The following is a 22,513-nucleotide window of genomic DNA, read 5'->3' on the forward strand; positions in this document are numbered from 1 at the left end:
AATGGCATTGGAATTGTGACCCTTTTATCTTCAGATTTGAAAGAGTTAGCAATCTCTTGAGAGCTATATTATAGTGAGGATGAGCTGTATTATCAAGTAGATTTAAAATATTTCATTTATATTTCTAGATACAGTATGAATCTGTAATTTTGTTATATTTGATTCCATCCCCCAAAGAAATTATTTGGAATATGTTGCCTACTCAATCTCAGACTGGGTGGACGAAGAGGAAGCTAAATACCAAGATGAGCTGGCAGCAAAAGAGCTGGAGGCCCTGAAATTGCCCAAGTTTCCATCTGATGTATCTCCAGAACCCCTATCATCCAGTTCTGAGAAGCAAAAGAAAGGAAAAGCTGGTTCTGCAAATAAACCACGCAGTATGTAACACTATCTAATAATGTCAATTTTTCACTGCTAAAACATTTAAAAAACACAATTACCTTAAATGTAAGAACAACTAGCTGTTCAGTGTCTTTTGGAAATATTTGGATCGAAATATTGCTCAAGGTAATTTCAGTTTGCTGATTCATTAGTAATAAACACTTAACGGTGGAGCTTCAATAGCAGGAATGTAATGGCAGAGCAGTTTTAAAGTCTAATATTTGCATGACTCTGTGAAGCTCCCAGTGACAAAATGCCTCACATTGGGACCTAGCATTGATGCTGCTGAAAGCGAAGGCTTTCTCACGATACTTTTGTGGCACAGAGAAATCTATGCCTGCAGAAATGTCTGAAAGAGATGCTTTAGAACACATAGCTGCCCACTTTGCAGATTCTAATATAGAATTGCTGCTGTAGGAGTTTAAGTAGAGGAGGGGCGCACTGTTTGGAATCAACAGGGTAAGGCTTCCAGAAAAACAGGACAGGATTGGTGGAGGATTGCCACTCAATCCAGGAAGAAGTTTAATGAGGGGCCAACCTCACCTTCCATGAATAGTCTTAAGTTAGCCTGCTGCTAACACTGCCCATCCCTAAAGTGCATGATTGCTTATCATTATTGCCTAGAAAGTAATGCAGTGCCCTTTACACCCAGAGTCTTCATTCAGGTCCTTTACAGGCAAAAAGTATCCTAAATGCAGCCATGGCTCACTCTCATCTCTGAGTCAGAAGGGCGTGGGTTCAAGCCCCACTCCAGAGACTGAGCACATAATCTGGGCGAACACTCCACTGCTGTTCTAAGGGAGTCCTGCTCTGTCAGAGGTGCCATCATTCAGCTGAAATGTTAAACCAATCCCACATCTGCCCTCTCATAAAAGATCCCATGCCACTTTTTGAAGATGAGCAGAGTAGTACTCCAATGTGTCCTGGCCAACATTTATCCCTCGATCAACATCACCAAAACAAATTATGTGGTCATTATTGCATTACTGTTTGTGGGTCCTTACCTTGCACAAATTGAATGCAGCATTTCCTGCATTAAAACAGTGACTACAGTACAAAAAGTACATAGAGTCATAGTCATAGAGTTATACAGCACAGAAACAGGCTCTTCAGTCCATCATGTCCATGCCAGCCATCAAGCACCTATCTATTCTAATCCCATTTTCCAGCACTTGGCCCATAGCCTTGTATGCTATGGCGTTTCAAGTGCTCATCTCAATACTTCTTAAATGTTCTGAGGGTTCCTGCCTCTACCACCCCTTCAGGCAGTGTGTTCCAGTTTTCAACCACCCTCTGGGTGTAAACATTTTTCCTCAAATCCCCTCTGAACCTCCTGCCCCTCACCTTCAATCTATGCCCCCTTGTTATTGACACCTCCGCTAAGGGAAAAAGTTTCTTCCTATCTACCCTATCTATGCCCTTCATCATTTTGTATACCTCAATCAGGTCCCCCCTCAGCCTTCTCTGCTCTAAGGAAAACAACTCTAGCCTATCCAGTCTCTCTTCATAGCTGAAATGCTCCAGCCCAGGAGATCCTGGTGAATCTCCTCTGCACCCTCTCCAATGCAATCACATCCTTCCTATAGTGTGGCAACAGAACTGTACACAGTACTCCAGCTGTGGTCTAACTAGCATTTTATACAGCTCCATCATAACCTCCCTGCTCTTATATTCTATGCCTCGGCTAATAAAGGCAAGTATCCCATATGCCTTCCTGATCACCTTATCTACCTGTGCTGCTGCCTTCAGTGATCTATGGACAAGTACACCAAGGTCCCACTGACCCTCTGTACCTCCTAGGGTCCTACCATCCATTGTATATTCCCTTGCCTTGGTAGTCCTCTCAAAATCCATCACCTCACACTTCATCGGCGGTAAATGCTTTGGGACGTTCGAAGGCCAATGAAATACACTATACAAATGCAATTTCTTTTTTTATCTGTCCAAGCTCCTATGTGTCCAAATTTAGTGGACCAGGCCACAATGTAGGGCTAAGATACTGGTTGCTGGCCTCAAAGCCTTGTGGCTGCTGTTGGACAACAACAGCTAGAAGGCCTCTAGGCCCAAAGATCCTGTAAGCTACTAACAAAAAATTCAGCCACTTAATTTTTTAGGACTTCTTGCTGTGCTGCCTGGACTCCTCAGACCCTCTAATCTGGGGCAGATCCAGGTTCAAGTCCTATTGCAGTACCCCTGGATAATACCACAGAAAGTTGAGGCAGAAAACCCCAGAACATGCCATCCCACCTCATTATCATGACAGTACTTGGCCTGCACCTATTACAAGGTCTGCTCCATCCTTTGAGGAAGTTCCAGAAATCTGGAGATAATATAGAGGCAGCAGACACACAGTGCAATAGGTCTCAATTCTCTTATTCCTGACCTTTGCATTTAGAGAATTTCCCAGGTGCTGACCTCAGGAGACCCAATCCTATAATCTTTTTGTTATGTCTTTAGTTGTATCTAAATTTACTTGCTCCTTTTCCTAGCATCTAGCAACACCGATTCCCAGTGTATATTGTGTTATGAAGGTGCTTCTGTTTTTTTGTTAAAATATATTTTGAAGGAGTTCATAGTCAAACTAAATAAATGTTGTACCAGTCTTTTTCAAGAGAGTCATCAAAGGGACACTGAAAGAACTGGTTTGGCAACAATGTTTATGGGTTGTCACATGACTCAAGTTAAAGATAGAACAGAAACCCTGGTAACAGGAAGAAGTGGGCAGAGAAGTGACAAGCCCAGAAGCAGCAGAGCACACCTGAGAGGACAGAAAGCTGACAAGCTTTTGGTTGTAGTGTCAGAATGTTTTATTTTCTGGAGTGAGATAAAGTCAAGTCTGCTGAAAAAGTGTCAAGGAAGGAGAGAAGACCACAACCCAGCTTGCTTTCCAGCAACTCTCTAAAAGACCCCGAGAAGTCCACTGTGTCAATTCATCTCATGTGGTGTCTTTGAAGAAAGTCTGCTAAATTGCTTCTCAACACCACCTAAAAAGAACTGTTCTAAAAGATCCCAGTGACCTATCCATGTGTACTCAGAAGTTAGACTGTATACCAGTTTTGGAACACAACATATCTCATCTGCTGTTTTCTTCAAAAATGAGCAAGTAATCAGCCCAAGTGGTTTTATGTCTGTAATAGGGCTCTGAATTTTTAAAATCCCTTTTATTTTTTTCCAGTTAACTGGTGTATGTGTGTGTGTGTGTGAGTGTGAAGGACTCAGGTAAAAAAAAGGAGCCTTAAAATTTTGATCTGTGTGTTTATGCTTTACTTTATTACTAGTTAAGACTTGTTTTATAATAAACTGATAATTTTGTTGTTCATTAAAGAAACCTGGTTAGTGTGTTCTGTTCTGGGAAAAATAAAGTATATGATTGACCGTATCGGTAAGTGGGAAAATTTAAAATATATGTTGTGACCTGTGGAAAAGTGAGACTAGAATAAACAGTGCACTCCTCCCACCTCAGTCGTAACAGTTGGCATGATTATTGATGAGTGTAAATAGGTGGTAATGACAGGAAATGAAGCATGTGACTTCACCACATCATTATTGCCTTATTTAAAAATTGTCCTCACATTTTAGGGCATGCAGTTCCACTGTCTACTCAAAATGATAATGGAAAATTGGGCATAAGTAGGAAGAGATATGGCATAATACCAATTTTATATTCCCATCCCTGACTCTTGGTAAATGCCGAAGTTAAATAGGTAACATTTGTATTTTCAATGTGGTGACCATCCGATATTGGAGACCATAGTGGTAATTATCAGGCTTTGCACTTCCAGGAGGGAGCCTTGCCTACCCAGATCACAATTAGGTGCATGCCACATGATTTTCTGACCATTACTTAAATAGGTGGTAAATCATATACCATGCATGCCTAAATTTCCACTATGTGCTCCAGAGACGTGGCTTAGAGAGAGAAGGTTGTGGACTCAAGACTCAGTATGTAATTGAGCAGGTGATGTAGGCTGACAACTGCACTGTTTTTCAGTCAAAATGTTATACCAAGGCCCACAAACCAAGATGGATGTAAAAGATCCCATGGCTCTTTTTGAAGAACAGGGAGTTTTCCTGGGCCAAAAAATCCTGCCTTAACCAAAAACAATTTATCTGGTCATTCATTTGCTGTTCACCGGTTCTTGCTGTGTGCAAATTGTGGGGGGGGGGGGGGGGGGATGTTGTCATATTTGCCTGCATAACAGTAATGTAGGGATTTTCAAAGAAATTGGTCATGAAGCACTTTGGAACATCCTGAACGGTTACCTGACTGAATTCTTTATTCTTAATTGAAGGTCATAGCTCGTGCTGTAATGTAATTTCTTTTTTTTCAAGTGAGCAGTTCAAGACAACAAACCAAAACAGAAATTGAAGAAGAGGAAGAAAAATATAATGAACCTTTCATGCGAGAGGGATCACTTAAAGTAAATATTTTACATTTATATTACCAAAAGCATAACCTGTTTCCCACTGAATGAGGCCCTTTGTTGTAAAGAAGTTTTATGCACAAACATTTTACATACTTATTGATGTACCAAAGATTCCAATTCTGTGGGTTAGTCATAATTTTAAAATTATTAAAAAGGATTAGCAGTGTTATTTACACCATGTTGCAGATGGAAACACGGATCTTCCACTTTGGCAGAATTCTGACACATCTTGATCAAGACGGGAGTTTCATCTGCTCTAATGATTCACTCCTGACCTTGGACGATTTTCCAGCGTGAGGATATTTTTCATATTTTAGGCAGGTCATGGGCATATATAATAGTGCAGTGTGAGCTTTAGGGTTAGGTACAGAAAGAACAATTTTTATAAGTAAAATAGTGCCTTAGCTTATGCAGTCGGTTACCCTGCCGTCAAATGCATAGATGAGTGGTTCTCAGACTTTTTGTTGAGCCCCTACACTCATTCGTGTCCCATGTGTTCACTCACTTCTCCAAGAAACAGTATTTTTGCATAGAACAACTAACATAACATATTTCTTAAGAGAGAAAGTACAGTATCATTACTATGAAATAAACTTGAAGATAAAACAGAATTTGATTCACCCTTGTCTCAGTGAGTAGATGATTCTGTGTGCTAGTGCACAATTTGTGGAATCTCAGTTTTATCTTGGAGTTTCAAACGCAAATGTGTATCTACATTCATGTTGCTTGTATTCTAGTTTTTGATGTAAATCAGTGAAGAAAATCCCACTTCCCATAGTTATGCTGAGGCAAAGTGAATGCATTTGGCTCTCTGGGACAACTTAGGGAACTCTTTGCAAATTGAATATCAGTTACACTTTTTACCTTGCAAGGCTTGAGTTCATTGAGCTTGTCAAATGTGTAGCCCAAATAGCCCAGAAATATTGACTGAGGAAATAATAATGAAGTGTAATTCAGAGTCAGTAAGAAAAACATACAGCACTGGAATTTTCAAAAGCGGCGGGGCACACGCGCAGAATTTGTCCTGCCACTTTTGAAAATCATTTACATGTCCGGGGTGGACCATCTGCCTCCGATGACATAGAGGGGCGGGCGTTCCCTCCCCGGCAACAGATTCCGGCGCCATCACGGAGGCGCTGGTGCCATTATTAAAGGGCTACAGAGCCTTCCGAATCATTAAAATTTTTTAAGTTATAGTATTTTAAAAATTAAAGTTCCAATCCCCTCTCCCACCCCCCACCCAATGACTAATCAGTTTTTTAATTGCCCTCTCCCCCCAATAAAACTAATCTCGCAATCCCGACCTTCCCCCTCAAAGTTGAGAACCTTTAACCTTCAATCCTTCCCACCATCCCCTCCACCAATCGCATTAGTTTTTGCCATTGCCCTCCCTCCCGCCCTGAAAACTTCACTCCTCCCCCGTCCCCACCAGTGTTCCGCCTCAGATCTCCGAACGGAGATCCGAAGGCATGGGAGTTCCGGCAACCGAATGCAATATCAGAGTGGGATGGCTGTCGCGACAAGGTAAGTATTAATTCCTTTATTTACATAAATTACAATATTTTAATTAGGTCCCCATCACCGAGTGGCGGGGGTCCACCATGAGGCTTCGCCACTGCTGGTAGTATGGGGCAGGACCTTCCCAGCATCGAGGCCCGTGGCGGGCCTCTCCTGGAGGTATTTTCCGGGCCCCCCCCACCACGACCCCCAATGTGGGGGGGGAGGTGGTAGAATCCAGCCCTGCAGATTCTTGCCAAAACTTCACCAGGAGACAGCCATCAAATTTCTGTATGAAGCAGAAGCTGCTGCAATGATCGTATTTCTTCATGTAGCATTGAGAACAGGCATGAGTTCAGTGGTAGAGCATTTTTGAGGTTCATAACTTTGGCATCATTAATCAATACATCTAACATCAGTTTTGGCGCTGTTGTATATACAGTGTGGGAAAACATCTTTCACCTGAGCAAGAAGTCTGTTATAATGTCCAGTCATGGCTTTTGCTCATCTTTACAAATCTCAATAAAACAATTCCGTTCCATGTTTTTATCTGTCATGCAGCAGTTTAAATTTTTTAACAATTTCTCAGCAATAATTCTCATAGGAATGGAACAGAAAAATTAAAATGTCCTATTTGATCTCAAAGCAGCTAGAGTATCGATCGAACAGCATCATCAGTACCAGATTGACATAGCACTCTTGTCAATTTGTAATGAAAAATAAGGTTTTGCCTCACTGCTTCACGATGTCTCCTGTCACATCAGCAATTCTGCGACTAACCATGTTGTCAGATAGTGGGTTAAGATTTAGCTGATCAGCAACTTTCTTTGCCCATTCTATTGATGTAATTTTAATTGCTGCTGCTGGTACAAAATGTCTATCAATTCTATGAGATTTTCCACTTCTCACTCTTTGTTTCAGTCGTTTCAGTTGAAAGAACTTTTGTTGAAAAAGGTCTTATGGTTTATCTTTGAGGGAAGGATGTTTGGCTTTGAAGTGGTGTTTTTGTTTGCTTGGTTTCATGCTGTACTGAAAAAGAACTTCAGCACAAAAAACACATTGCAGTCACGGAATTTCATAGAACAGCAAATGTGAATGCACATCAAAGTAGGAACGATCGTATTTCCTGGATGAAGAAAGAGATCGAGAATAAGATGAAGCAGAAAAAGGGTGCAAATAACAGTACACAAATTGTTGAAGGCAGAAGGACAGGTTGAGAAAATGGCTAAAAAGGCATGTGGGATGCTGGCCTTTATAAATAGAGGCATAGAATACATAAGCAAGAAAGTTATGATGAACCTTTATAAAACACTGGTTTGGCCTCAACTGAGTATTGTGTCCAATTCTGGGCACCACGCTTTAGGAAGGATGTGACGGTTTAGAGAGGATGTAGAATATTTCCAGGGATGAGGGACCTCAGTTATGTGGGTAGACTGGAGAAGCTGGGGTTGTTCTCCTAAGAGAAGAGTAGGTTGAATGATTTGATAGAGATATTCAAAATCATGAGAGGTCCAGACAGAAGGGTCAATAACCAGAGGACACAGATTTAAAGTGATTGGTAAAAGAACCAAATCTTTTTTACACAGCAAGTGGTTAAGGTCTGGAATGTAATGCCTGAAAGCATGATGGCAGCAGATTCAATCGTGGCTTTCAGGAGGGAATTGGATAAGCATCTGAACCAAAAAAATTTGCAGGGCTACAGGGAAAGGACGGGGAGTGGGACTAGCTGATTGCTCTTGCTGAGAGCCAGCAAAGACTCAATGGACCAAATGGCCTTCTGTGCTGTAGCCATTCTATTATTCTATCTTTTTGTCCGGCTCTACTTGTTGCTTCCCCAAGATCAACATCCTCAACTTCAAAAATCACTCCATTCATTCACAATTGTCAAATCCCAAATGTTCAGCTCATGTCAGTTATACTCTGCCCAGTTTTGAATAAATTTTCTACTAAATGTTTTTCTTAAACTTCTAACCAAGGTTATATTTTAAGATGAAATCTGAAGGACAAAAGCCCCAATTTGAATACAATTTTTTTTTCTCTTTGTAACCAGTAACATGACTATCTGCTTGATTATCTTCCCATCAGTATCTTTCCAAGAATTAATATTAAACTCTCTCACTGACCCAATTAATATCTATTTTTTTGTGAAATTGTCTTGGACAATCCTGACACTGAAGGACTTAGACTAATATTAGTACATAGAGTCGCAGTCATTTACAGTGCAGAAGGAGGCCATTCGGCCCATCAGGTCCATGCATACTTTCCGCAGAGCAATCCAGTTATTTCCATTCCCCTGCTCTATCCCTGTAGCCCTGCAAGTTTATTTCCTTCAAATGCCCATCCAGTTTCCTTTTGAAATCATTGTCTGTGCCTCCACCAAACTCAGAAGCAGTGAGTTCCAGGTCATTACCACTCGTTATGTAAAATTTCTTCCTCACATCCCCTTCGCATGTCTTGCTCAAAACCTTAAATCTATGTCCCCAAGTCATTGTACCATCAGCTAATGGGAACAGTTTTTTTGTCTACCTTATCTAAAGCTGTCTTAATCTTGTACACCTCTGTCAAATCTTCCCTCAATCTCCTTTGCTCCAAGTAGAACACCCCAGCTTCTCCAATCTAACCTTGTAGTTAATTTCCTTCATTCCTGGAACCATTTTGGTAAACCTCCTCTGCATCCTCTCAAGGACCCTCACATCCTTCCTAAAGTGTGGTGACCAGAACTGGATGCAACACTCTAGTTGGGGGCCTAACCATAGCTTTATAAAGATTCAGCATAATTCCCTATTTTTGTACTCAATACCTCTATGAAGCCCAAGAACCCATATGTTTTGCTGACCACCCTCTCAATATGTCCTGCCACCTACAAAGATTTGTGTAAAGGCACCCCCAGGACCCTCTGTCCCTGCACACTTTTTAGAATTTTGCCATAAGTCTATATGGCCTTTCCCCATCCCTTCTGTCAAAATGCATCACCTCACACTTATCTGCATTAAATTTTATTTGACACTTGCCAGCCCATTCTTCTAGCATATCTATGTCCTGTTGCAGTTGATTTGTCTTATCCCAATACTCACTGTTTGCCACTCCTCTAAGTTTGGTATCATCGGCAAATTTTGAAATTTTACTCTGTATTCCAGTATCCAAGTCATTTATGTATATTGAAAAAGCAGTGGTCCTAGCACTGACTGTTGGAGAACAGCACTGTCTACCATCCTCTAGTCTGAAAAATAACCATTTGCCACAACTCACTATTTTCTGCCCTTAAGCCAATTTTTTTTATCCAAGCTGACACTGACCCCCATCCCCCCAGCAACCCCCCCATTCCATGTGCCTCAATTTTGTTAACCAGTTTTTTATGTGGTTCTTTGTCAAATGCTTTCTTAAAATCCAAATAGACAACACCAGTTGCATTCCCTTCATCAAATTTCTTTGTTACTGCATCAAAAAATTCAATTAGATAAGTCAACCATGGTCTGCCTTTCACAAATCCATGCTGGCTATCCTTAATTAGCTCAAACCTCTCCAAGTGCCTATTGATTTTTTCCCCTGATTATTGTTTCTAAAACCTTACCCAGCCTTGATGTTAAACTGACTGGCCTGTAGTTACTAGGACTGTCTTTACACCCTTTCTTGAATAAGAGGGTCATATTTGCCACTCTCCAATCCTCTGGCATCTCCCTCGTAATTAGACAAGATTGGAAGCTTAAGGTAAGCCCTTCCGCTATCTCCATCCCCAATTCCTTTCACAACCTTGTGTGCAAACCATCTGGACCAGGTGACTTATCCACTCTAAGCATAGCCAGACTTTCCAGTACATCCTGCCTCTCAATTTTCACTCCATTCATTACCTCTACCATCTCTGCTAGGTTTTCATATGAAGTCCAGTAATATAATTTAAACTTACCAGCTGGAAAATTCCTCAGATTAGTCTCTGCATTGCCTTGGAACAACTGTGGCATACTGCATTAGCTGAATGAGTTCTTAACATTTGCTTTGCCTCCTCCTACTGTCCCTCCTCCTGTAGTATGCCCTTTTGGGAAATTGCATGCAATATTTTCTTTTTTGACAAAATAATGTTTATTATAGTCACAGAGGACTGATTTTTCAGGGCCCCCGACAAAGGTAGAAATGAAGATAAGGGGCAGGGGGGTTGCCTGAAAATAACAGCGCTGGGAGGCATGCCAGTTGTGGATTGCCATTCCCAGCGCCGAATATTTTGGAGAGGACAAGTTCAGGGCCCAGGAAGGCCGCCTGCCCCATGAGGCGCCCAGGCAATTAGGCTCATTAAGAGCCTTGTTAAAAGTGAGTTTAGGAGGCCGACTGGGATTTTCCAGTTGCCTTCTACTTCCCCAGTGACGGGGGAAGATAAACTACCTGGAGGCAGGCACCCAGCAGCTAGGCGTACAGGCCCACTCTGTCTGCCTAGGTGGTGATTAGCCAAAGACCAACCTGAAGGCTCCCCCACCCCATCCCCCACAATGATGGCCTTGCTGCTTTTTGTGCTTTTTTATAAAATTTTTTAGAAAGTGGCTGAGAGGGCACCTTTTTGTTGAGGCGTCTCCCCAGTTACTCATCTGGTACTGCAGCCGGGTGCTCTTCTGAAGCTGGATGGCCTCTGATTGATCCTCCAGCTTCGAGAGCCTGCCCGCTACCCTTAATTGGACAGGAAACCCATCTCTATGCCAATTAAGAGCTTACCCACTTGAAAATCTTAACTTTAATCAGTTTCCCCCAGAGGCATATTTCTGACCTGAAAACAAACCTGGCTCCTCTTTCTCACGTCTGTGGCGAAAATTCAGCCTAGAATGTTGAGTTTGACAAATATTTGAGAATTTTCATAATTTTTCTTCTGGAATTTCCACTAAAGTAGTGAAGCTTCAACAATCATGCCCATATTTTAGGATGCAAAATCCATTTAATTGGAGTCTTCCATGTGCAGGTATCATCACAGATCAATTAGTGCACAGGATGATGTCCTTTGATTTGTAAATCCATGTTTAGGGTAAATATAGATCTACTATCTGAAATGTAGAACATATACATTAACTATCATAACATTTATCTTTGCTGATAATTTGAGATAATTAAACCGTATGCTACATTGGAGAGGGGCCTGGGGGTTATAAAGTTGGCATTCACTACTTGCGACACTTCCTTCCATGTTATTCTGATTGCTGTATTGATAGGTCTTTTGCTACCCAGTTACACTATTCCATTCCTCCCATGCTTAACTTCAGTCAGAATCATACTCACGTCACACCCCGAGAAGTTTCAGGCTCTCTTACTCCCTCTTCCTTTTTAATCTACATTGAAATTTTTCATGTTGATTTTGCTTTAAAAGCAATCCAGCTTTAAGATTCAGTAGCATTTTCATTTTTCCTAGTATTTCCTCAGGACATCACCCCACTTTGAATTTTTGCACTTCACAACATAACTGGCCAGTTGGTGATGTGAAATGTGCTTTTGTCCTGTCCAACAATATTGAAGTTAGCTGAATCTAGGATTTCTGATAGGGTAAGGATTGGGCTGACAGGTGTTCCACTCTGCTGCACACGGTTGTAAATTATGGGAGTCAAAATTTCGTTTTTATTCTTGAGAATTTTACCAGTGGTGACGTTATTGTCATTTAAAAAAAAAATTAGAATTCCACTTTGGGTCATTTTCTGGTTAAAAAATGTTTTATTATTACTCACTGTAAAATATTGTTGACCAATACGGAAAATACAAACATTTTTATACATTCTTAATGTATTTACTGTTAACTTGGTTCATAGGCTTGGAAGAAAGACCAGGAGAGGTTGAAAGAGGAGGAACAGAAAAAAGAAAAAAAAGGCAAGAAAGACAGGCCAGTTAGCAAAAAGAAGGAAGAAAATGTACGAAAATTGGCGTCCACAGCAAGTAGGTCATCAAAAAAATCAGCAAAACAGGACAGTAAAAAAGTCAAAGAAGAACAAGAAATAATTTCCAAGGTTGAACCAGAAGCTCAGGAACCAGCTGAGCCAATTGAGCAATCCTACCAGGTTTGCTATATTTACGTTTAGAAGAATTTTAACACGCAGACTTGGAGACAAAATTATCTAAATTGTGACAAATTAACAAAAGATGATAGGATAGACCCAACCACGGTTAGTGCATCGTGGAATGCAAGCATAAAAGCCCAGAAATTGTGTGGGGAATCCTTTTTCTCTGAATTCATCTGATTTTCCATCCAAAGTGCTGAAGCTTCATAAAAGGCATGGCAGTACTTAATATTAACAAGTGGACTGAATTTTCCTCGGCTTCAGTCCACCCACAGAGACAAAGGGAGCCAGGAATTCCAGCTGCTCAGTAATTGCTCTGCTGATGAGTTGTTTCCCGGGGCTTGGGTCATTACCATATTGAGGGTGGGCACCGAGGTCATTTGCAGGGGTGCATCTCAGGTGGAAGAACAAAGTTTTTATGGCACCGCACTGCAACATCAGACTGTCTGCCAGCTGAAGATTGCAAATTTATTTGAAAGCTTCAAGATTTAGAGATTCTCGCTTTGTCTGCATAATGACTATGTCCATTAATCCCTATCACTTTGAAGTTGATAAAAGAAATTGCTATACCTTAGATACTGAGGTTTCTGGAGTAGCAGTGTCAGCATTCAAGAGTACCTCTCCTACTGAGAAAGACTTCCATCACAAATCCCAGGAATTTCTATATGCTCGATGATGTATTGAAGTTCCAATAAGAATGACTGCATAAGTGTTTGTTGAATTCCTCCATCGACACCGCCAGACCTTGCAAGGTGCTTTACACAGACCGAACTAATTGCAAATACCAATTGTACTTAGATACCAACCTTTTCTATTAATATGCAGACTCTTTGAAATATGAACAACAGGGCTCTGTAACTAAGGAAAAGCACAAGCTGGCCCTCCAGTTTTAGGCAGAGTGGCTATTTGACTTGTAACTTCCCTCCTGCAGCCCTTAACGGATGCCAACAAAACGCCCATGTTCTTTGCTCAGTGTATTGCCAGAGCAGAAATGACAGGAACTACATTGTATAATCATCTCATTATATACACCCAACATCACTTCTGGCAGAAAATTCTGAAAGTGACATGGTGACAGGAGAATTGCTGAACTTCCTTCCACCTGATTTTACTTCCTCCAATCACCCAGGTTATGCCAGCAACTTAAAAGGAAATTCTGGTCTCCAGTGTCATAAATGGAAAATATTCCATATACCAGTTGTTATGACAGTGCTTCTATATTTTTTGTTAGTTTTTTTGAGGACTTATGTATTTTAGAATTAGGGACATTGTTTTATTTGGGAGAACTGAAAAGGATTCCATGGATTTTTGTTTTCACTGGGGTCATTGAAAAGATGTCATCAGAAGGGCTGTTGGACTTGGTTTGTAAACAACCCTTACTGGAAGTCACTTGTCTTCAGAAAATACACAGCAGAGGCTTTTTGACTTGGGGAAATGTTTACAGAGAAGGGACAGGTCAAGATTTATTGGTGTTTGGAGGCTTGACTCTTGAGATATTGTTTTTGGGTTTCACTTTAGACAGTGTGTTGGGGTGTGGACTGTTTTGAAGGCAACTGGAGAAAACTAGCCAAGAGAGCAGTTACCATCAGCACCCTCTTCCATCTCTTTGAGAACTTCCTGAGAATGAAGTGTAAGAAATTGTGAAACTAATGGTGCATTTATCCTGAAAAGCCTGCCTGGAACCCCTGATGCCACATTTCACCTGGAAAGCCTGCCAAACTGATCTTCAACTTAACCTGAAAAGAACTGTCCTAGAACGATCCCAGCGACAGCTGTCTACACTTATTGGGGATGCCAAAGTAAAAAAGGGGCAACTGACATCTTTCCATATCTTCCCTTTTTTCTTCCAGAATTAGCAAATATTTGGCCAAAGTATTCTTTTTTGCTTTTTTTTTGTAACAGAGCTCTAAAGAGAAAATCTTTTTTTAGTTAACGTGTGTGTGTGTGTGTGTGAGAGAGAGAGAGAGGGGCTAACATAAAAAGGGAACTTTCATATTTCAATCTGTGTGTTAATGCTTTGCTTCGTTACTGGTTAAGTCTTGACTTATAATAAACTGATAATTTTGTTGTTCGTTAAAGAAACCTCGTTGGTGTGTTTTATTCTGGGATAAGGAGTAGAGTCTATGAGTATGAGTATCGGTAACTGGGTAAACATTTAAATATATGTTGTGACCTGTGGGCAAGTGGAATTAGAAAAGACAGTGCACTCCTCCCACGTCAGTCGTAGCACAGTATTTAAAATATTTTGCCTTGCCGAACACAATTTTACCAGAATTGATTTTCATATTGTAAACTAAACAAGCGCCCTTTCTTTCAGATTCAGTGACTATTATCTGTGCAATTTATTTGCAGTTTATTGGCTACAATTTTGGAAATGATTTAATTCGAGTATCTGGTGAAGTCAAGTCTCTATTCCCAGCTGATGGAGGACACATTCAAGCAAAAATCACACAATTCTTACATGGTAACTATTCGATAAACCAAGAATTGTTTCTTACTTCCTAGCCAACTACAACACAGTTAAGCAGCTGAAGTACTTAATCCATGAAATGCATGGGAGTAACCCAAATAATTTTAGCTTCTGAATCAGCTGGTTTTGCAGATACAGAGATTAATATTTGAGTCTCCAACCCTCTGCTTAGCCTTTGTGTTCTAAATCTTTAAAGTGCTCTTATTTACAAAGTATAGACTAGATTTTATGATTGTCATTAATCCATTTGTTTAAAACTGGTTAACGTTGGTGTTACAATAACGCTGATTGGAAAATATGGGATGTGATCTCCTAATATAGCAAGCATAATCTCAGCATTGTATCGCCTAGTGCATTTAATAAGACCAATAAGCCGATCATATGTTAAATGTAACTGATTACTGTATCTGTTGATCAATAAGAACTCATTGGCACTTTACCAGGCTAAGGACTACGGAATTGTAATTTTAAACTCTAATTTGAAATAGTAATACTCAGTTTGCGGATGGTCCATCTTGGCCTCCACCTGAGGTCCCCAGCATCACAGATGCCAGTGTTCAGACAATTCAATTCACTCCACGTAACATCAAGAAACTGCTGAGTGCAAAGGACATAGGCCCCAAAAACATCCTGGTTGTAGCGCTGAAAACTTGTGCTCCAGAACTAGTCTGCCCATAGCCAGGCTGTTCCAGTACAGATGCAAAACTGGCATCTACAAGACAATGTTGAAAATTGCCCAGGTATGGCCTGTCCACAAATCCAGTCCCGCCAATTATCACTCCACCAGTCTGCTTTCAATTATCAGTGCAGTGATGGAAGGTGTGCTACCACATGGCACTTACTCAACAATAAGCTGCTCAACAATGCTCAGTTTGGATTCCACTAGGACCACTGGACTACTGATCTCATTACAGCCTTGGTCCAAACATGGACAGAAGAACTGAATTCCAAGGTGAGGTATGAACTACTGCCCTGGATGTCAAGGCCACATTTGACCTGGTGTGGCATCAAGGAGACCTAGGAAAATTGAAGTCAATGGGAACCAGGGTAAAAACTCTCTACTGGATGGAGTCATACCTCGCACAAAGGAAGATTGTTGTGGTTGTTGGAGGACCCATCTCAGCCCCAGGACATTGTTATGATTCCGTTATTTTTTTATCCCAGGAAGAATGCGGTATGCCTTTAAGGCTGGAAAAAGAGCCGTACTGCTTTAAGGCAGCAAGCTCTAAAGACTGAGTCAAAGAATGCATTCTCATTGCCTTGGATACAGCCACTTGGACTAAGTATTGAGAGATACATTTGTTGCATTTTAATTTTGAACTGGCTTATAGTGCAAACAGATTGTTCTAAGAGAGAACACAGACAGACAGCTGTGTGTTAACACCTGAAAGAAGAGCTCTCAGCCCATTTAAACTGAAGGAAGAGAATTTAGTCTGTTTATTTATTATTCTCTCTCAAAATTCTAAAAAGTCAAGCCAAAACAAAGATTTCTGATCATTTAAACTGAAAGAAGGGAAGTTAGACTGTGACAATCTTTTATCCCTCAAAAATTCTAAAGGCAGATTAATTCTATTGAAAGTGGCTGCGAGTTGTTGATCTACTGTGGTCATTACTGGAAGAAAGAGGAGTTTGAAACTTCGGGTGTTGGTCTGTTTTCCTTTCCTCATTGGACCCTGGAAGATTGCTCGTGGACTTTAATTAGAGGATTGTTCATCAAGAAGTGTAAATTAGCAAGGACTCTAATTTTTTCTATTTTAAATGTTGTTTATATCTTTGTAGTGTTTTAAGAATTTAGTTTTTTCTAATTAATCAGTTAATTTGTTGATATAAAGACACCTGATTTGGATAGCCTCATTCGGGGGTTAATAGATGGTACAATTTGGCTGGGTCTTTCTTAAATTTGGAAAGTTTCAAATGATATGTTAGGCGATCTGTGGAGGGACAGGATTGAATTAACAGTGCGTTTCTCCCACCACAATCAGAATCGTATTTTTTGATTGGGGGCTTTGACTGGAGCGGTCGGTTGTAACAACATTGCTGCAGAAGTTTGTCAGGGCAGTATCCCAACCAGCTTCAGCTGTTTCATCAATAACCTCCCCTCCATCATAAGGTCAGAAGTGATGATTGCACAGTTGTCAGTCCCATTCATAACTCCTCAGATAATGAAGTGGTCTGTGTCCACATGCAGCAAGTCCTGGACAACATTCAGGCTTAAGCTGATAAGTGGCAAGTAACATGCAACTTTAGATTTTAAAGAAACAGAGCAAATTTAAGTTTAAATTCAAGGAAAACATGTACGCTGATGCAACTTTGCATAGGGTGATCACAGCACAGAGCTGCTTTTGGTGCTTAGTAATCGAGTAACCAATTACTGTGCAGCAGAGGCTGCTCTGATTAGTCCAAATTTCACATCCAGAAATCGGTGAAAATTCCAACATCCTGTGCTAAGCTGTGGTCTTCCTATGTAAGGTTGCATTGGTATATACTTCAAATTTAAACTTAAATTTGCTCAAGTTCTTTAAAAGTTATACTTTTGTTGCATCTCCTCTGGCCATGCAAAGTTACACTGGTGATTCTTTTTGTTGGCTAACTTGTCCTTCTCCTGTATACCGAAATCCCTGTCCCCTTCCCCTTCCCTGTCCCCCCACCCCCTGCCGTTCCACCCCCCCCCTCCCCCTCCCCCGCACCCCCCACAGGTTTGGGAACTTCTGCCTCAGAGAGATTGCGTAGACAGCATTTCTATGAGGTTTCCGTTGATCTTCCACCAAACATAAGTCGGGAAATTGGGAGAACCCCACAGAAATTCTACTACACAATGCCAACTTTGAAAATCCATAGCAAAGGATGTATGTTTGTTACTCAAATATATGTCATGTAAACAACCAGAGGTTCTTCCAAAATTATTGCAAAGTATCTCCTTGCTTGTTTCAACAGGTTCAACAATTATTCAGGTCTGTGTAATGAAGGACAGACATCAATTCTTCACCTACATTACAGATCCCATGAAGAATTTGGGTGACAGTGAAGAAATTCCAACAGAAAAAACAGGGTCTGAAAGTTCTGAGAAAGGTAAGAAAGAAATGTTACAGGTGTATTTAATACTTTAAATTTTAATAGAAACAAGTTAATTTCAATTATATGAAAAGAAGATCAATTGCAACTAATTTGTAATCTCACTTTGTTGATGTGATGTTTCACTTGTCGGAATACGGCCTTTTGATTCCAATGCATTTTGATTCCCAACATGTCAAAAATAAATTTATACCATGTTCCATATGTGCGTATTGCTGTAATGCCACCCTATCCCTCATAATTCTTTCACTATTTATTTGGATGCAGTTTAATGACTTTGTATTATTAAGTTATAATTACAATCAGGTAAGTATTACTTCCATCATAGTTAATAGACAGCAGCAGAAGAGTATCACGAAAACAAAGATTATATTTTCAGTTGAAGTAGTCCCCTTTAATTTACTTTATATGCCTTATAAATAAGAATATTACTAGAAGGTGAGAGAGTTTCCATGCACAGTACCTCTCTTAAGTTATTCCCCATAAAAGGTTTTTTTTAAACTTCAAGACCACAGGGGTGAGAGTGGCCAAAAGGTCTGAAAATTAATGGCCGAAGACAAAAAAGTCTGAAAATTATTTTGACAAGGTATCATGTAATTATAGCACTGTTAATGATCTGTAATGAATGCAAATGCTTCCAGGGCACTTCAAATGGGTAGCTTTCCCTTTGTTTACCTTCGCTTACCTTCAAGATGGTGGACCAATGCATTTGTATAAAATCACCAAAGTGGGCTCAGCATTTCAACATTTAATACAGTTAGTACATCATGTAATTATGAAGGATGAAGTAAATTTTAATACCAGAACATGACCTTGAAAACTTATTTGTAAATCTGTGCTCGTTCGTACATTGTCACCATTGCCTTAGTGGGGCTGTTGGCATCATCTTGCTTCTTCTCTGGTTTGCTTCAAGCCTCCTTTAGTCCACATCCCAACGTCAATCACCCATCCAATTTTTCCTCTTCCTCTTCTGTTTTTTTCCCTGTATCTGTTCTTCAATTGTTGCCAAGACAAAGCTGTCGAGTCTTCGTTTCCAATGTCCGTACTTGGCTATCTTTCTCTTTTTAACTGTAGTTAGCAACTTTTGATTCCTGAACCTCTACTCTTGATCTAACCCACTCATTTGTCTTTCTGTTCATCCAGCTGATTCTGAGCATCCTACACCATACTCACATTTCATAAGCTGTTATCCTCCTCTCATCCTCTTTCTTCAGAATCCAACTCTTGCATCCATGGAGTGCAACACTCCACACAAGTGACTGTACTAGACATTTGTTCAACTTCCTGCTGATGCTTTTGGACTTCCAGACGTTACTTAAGTCACTAATCTAACCTGAATTTCATTTTTGGATGTAACTTTGGTGTTTATCATCAAGCCAAGGTACTTGAATTTGTCCACTGCCTCTATCTTGGTGCTTCTAATCTTTAGAGCCATAACGTTGGTCTTTGCCTCATTTATGTTCAGTCCAAAAGAGTCACTCTTTTTATTAGGTCTGCCATAGTCTCTTGCTCTTTCTTTGTTCTGGCTATGAGTGTATTGTTGTCTGCATTCCTGAGATTCCATATGCTACGACCTCCTCATACAGCCACATCTCTTTGCTAACTTTCTTCCCACACCATTCTCATTATCTTCTCTCCCAGAGTGGTAAACAGCATGGGTCACAGAAGGCACCACTGCCTGACTCACTTCTCAAACTGGAATTGGTTTGTATGCTCATCACCAACTCTGACAACTCGTGAAGCATTTCTGTATCGCTCTTTTAATCGCCAAACAAGATGTTTGGGTGCACCAAAGTCTATAAGTGTCTTCCATACAGCATCATGCTGGACAGTTTTGAAAGCTTTGGCATAGTCTATATACATGAGCCAAAGCTGGGATTCCTGTTTGTTTTCACATTTCTCCATGAGCTTTCTGAGCATGGCGTCAGTCGTACCCGTTCCTGGAATGAAGCCAAACTGCTTCCCTGCCACTTCTCTGTTCACACAGTGAGTTGGCAGTAACTGATGACATCAAGTAATCCACTTGCAAGCCCATTCACCTGTTGTCCATGTATCATCAATAGTTTCTTTCATTGCATCTGCCACTGTTTTATCTTCCGTTTTTAGTGCTTTGCTGGTATTTGATCTGGTCCTTCTGAGAGTTTGGTGAGTGATGGGATTTTAAGAGTTAATCTCTCTAAAGTCTAGTTTTTGTTTACATTTAGCAATTAACTAAAATTATTATATAAGAGGCAAGCTAAGTTTTTTACAGTTCAAAATGAGGATATACAAGCTCTCTGAGAGTAGCTGTAGCTGGCTACTTAGGTAGCTAGCTTAAACTGGTTTCTGAACTCTAGCAAAGGGGACTCATATTGTTTTTCAGAGAGTATAAATTCAGGGGCCTCTGAGTGCTGCTTGGCTGCACTGCGTGCTGCTTGTCTGTGTTGTGTGCTGCTTGTCTGCACTGAGTACTGCTTGAGTGCACAGTGTGTCAAGAAGGGGGTTTGGTGAGTGAGGGAGTTCAGTGAAGAAGGGAGCGATAAATTAAGGAAAATAAATTTAATTTAATTAACAGAATAAAGATGTCAGAACAGGTGATGTGTCACAGCTGCAGTATGTGGGAGCTCCTGGATGCCATAGCAATCCATGGTAACCGCATCTGTAGTAAGTGTCTGCGGCTTCTGGAGCTTCGGCTCAGAGTAGATGAGCTCGAGGCCGAGCTGCAGACATTGCGATGCATCAAGGAGGGGGAAAGTTACCTGGACACTTTGTTCCAGAAGACAGTTACACTGTTTAGGATAGGAATGTCTATTTTGGTCAGTGGTCAGGGACAGGAAGGTATGACTGCGAGTCAGGCAGGTAAGGGGATCAAGAAGGTGGGAGTGGAGCAGCCATTGAGCAACAACTTTGAGGTTCTTGCTGTTTGTATGGACAGAGCAGTGTGGATGAGCAGACTGACCAAGGCACCATGGTACAGGAAGCCGTTCAAGCAGGGGGAGAGAAAAGGAAAGTAGTGGTAAAAGGGGACAGTACAGTGAGGGGGATTAACACTATTCTCTGCAGCAAAGAGCGAGAGTCCAGAAGGCTGTGTTGCCTACTCAGTGCTAGGGTTCAGGACATCTGGCTCAGTGCTGGAAAGGAATTTACAGTGGGAGGGGCAGGATCCAGTTGTCGTGTTCCATGTAGATACCAATGACATAGGCAGGACAAGGAAAGAGGTTCTGCACAGTCAGTATGAGCAGCTAGGCACCAAATTAAGATGCAGAACCTCAAAGGTAATAATCTCTGGATTATTACCTGAGCCATGTGCAAATTGACATAGGGCAAATAGGATTAGAGAAATGAATGCGTGGCTCAAAGACTGTTGTGATGGGAGTGGGTTCCAGGTAGTGGGACAGTGGCACCAGTAATGGGAAAAATGAGGGCTGTATCATTGGGACGGTCTACACCTGAACCGTGCTGGGACCAGTGTTCTAGCAAGCTGCAGAAGTAGGGAAGTAGAAAGGGTTTTAAACTAAATAGTGGGGGCAAGGGATCAAATTTGGGAAAAATATGGTAAATCAAAGAATAGAGACAAGGCAAGAGAGAAAGGTATTAATATGGTGTCATGCAGGCCCCCACCTGCCAAGAATGAGGAATATTAATTTGCCACATAAACATTAATTATAAACTGTTACTGGAGTGAAGATAGAACTGGTTAAAAAAATGGATCCTTGGTTGGAGAGACATTTTTGCATATTAACAGACAGTACTTGGAAAGGACAAAGCGGCTACTTCCTGCTCCAGTTTAATCCACAATGGACTTTTGACTATCAGACGTTGAGGGTGGAGGAGCTCGCATTCCAGGTTAACTGCTAAGATGGTTGAATACACAAACGGACGTGGTCACACCAGCTAGTCATATGACTAACCTGCTGGGCCACCTGAGGTTTTTTTTGAATTTGAGCTTGCCATAGAGTTTTGAACTGGCAGAAAGCTCCTCGATTGAGAACATCTCTCTCCTGACTGCTCTCATCTCTTTCCCACCAGCTTTGGAATACATTGAAGCCATATGAACCCCAAGAGAGAAAAGTCTCCTACAGTTGTCAGGCAAACCTCCCCACCTGCCAAGACTGAGGCAGACATGATTTCGCCACATGAACATTAAAACTTAAAATTGCAAGCCCCTGACTGGAAAGACATTTGCATAATAACAGACAGTGTTGGATCAAGGGACAAAGGACCATGCCCTGACACATTCAACCAACAATGAACTTTTGATTACCAGATGTTGAAGGTGGGGGAGCTAGCATTCCAGGTTGACTGCTAAGATAGCAGAATCCACAAACACAGAAGAAGTGGTCAGACCAGTTTTAGTCACCTGACTGACTGACTGTTGGAGTATTGAATTTGAACTTCCAACAAGGAATTTGTAATCAGAAAGCCATGTGCTCCTGGAACTGAAGCAGAACCTCCCCAGTCTTGCCTGCCTCCATCTCTTTCCCATGGAATTGAATCTTGTGAAAACATGTGAACCTCAAAGAGAGACAAGTCTCCTATGTGAACAAGGTTTAAGAATACGGGGCCCCCACGAACAGCAAGACTACCTACAATCAAGTGAGCTCGAAGCACAATAAACAAGAAATTCTTCTGATATTGCCTCAAACCCCTCTCTATTATATTTTCCT

At 41.0% G+C, this 22,513-nt stretch overlaps 1 protein-coding gene across 14 annotated transcripts in view; it reads left to right on the forward strand.

Annotated features, from left to right (window-relative positions):
* Positions 1 to 22,513, forward strand: part of spag17 (sperm associated antigen 17) — a 428,416-nt gene that overhangs the window by 212,920 nt on the left and 192,983 nt on the right. For all 14 annotated transcript variants that reach the window (XM_068040791.1, XM_068040788.1, XM_068040787.1 and 11 more), the window contains 5 exons: positions 178 to 377; positions 4,714 to 4,802; positions 12,080 to 12,325; positions 14,678 to 14,789; positions 17,730 to 17,864. In XM_068040791.1, coding sequence (XP_067896892.1) covers positions 178 to 377; positions 4,714 to 4,802; positions 12,080 to 12,325; positions 14,678 to 14,789; positions 17,730 to 17,864 — 782 coding nt within the window. The remainder of the gene's footprint in view (positions 1 to 177; positions 378 to 4,713; positions 4,803 to 12,079; positions 12,326 to 14,677; positions 14,790 to 17,729; positions 17,865 to 22,513) is intronic.

The sequence above is a fragment of the Heterodontus francisci genome, chromosome 10 (genome assembly GCF_036365525.1).
Source record: "Heterodontus francisci isolate sHetFra1 chromosome 10, sHetFra1.hap1, whole genome shotgun sequence".
Lineage (NCBI taxonomy): Eukaryota > Metazoa > Chordata > Chondrichthyes > Heterodontiformes > Heterodontidae > Heterodontus > Heterodontus francisci.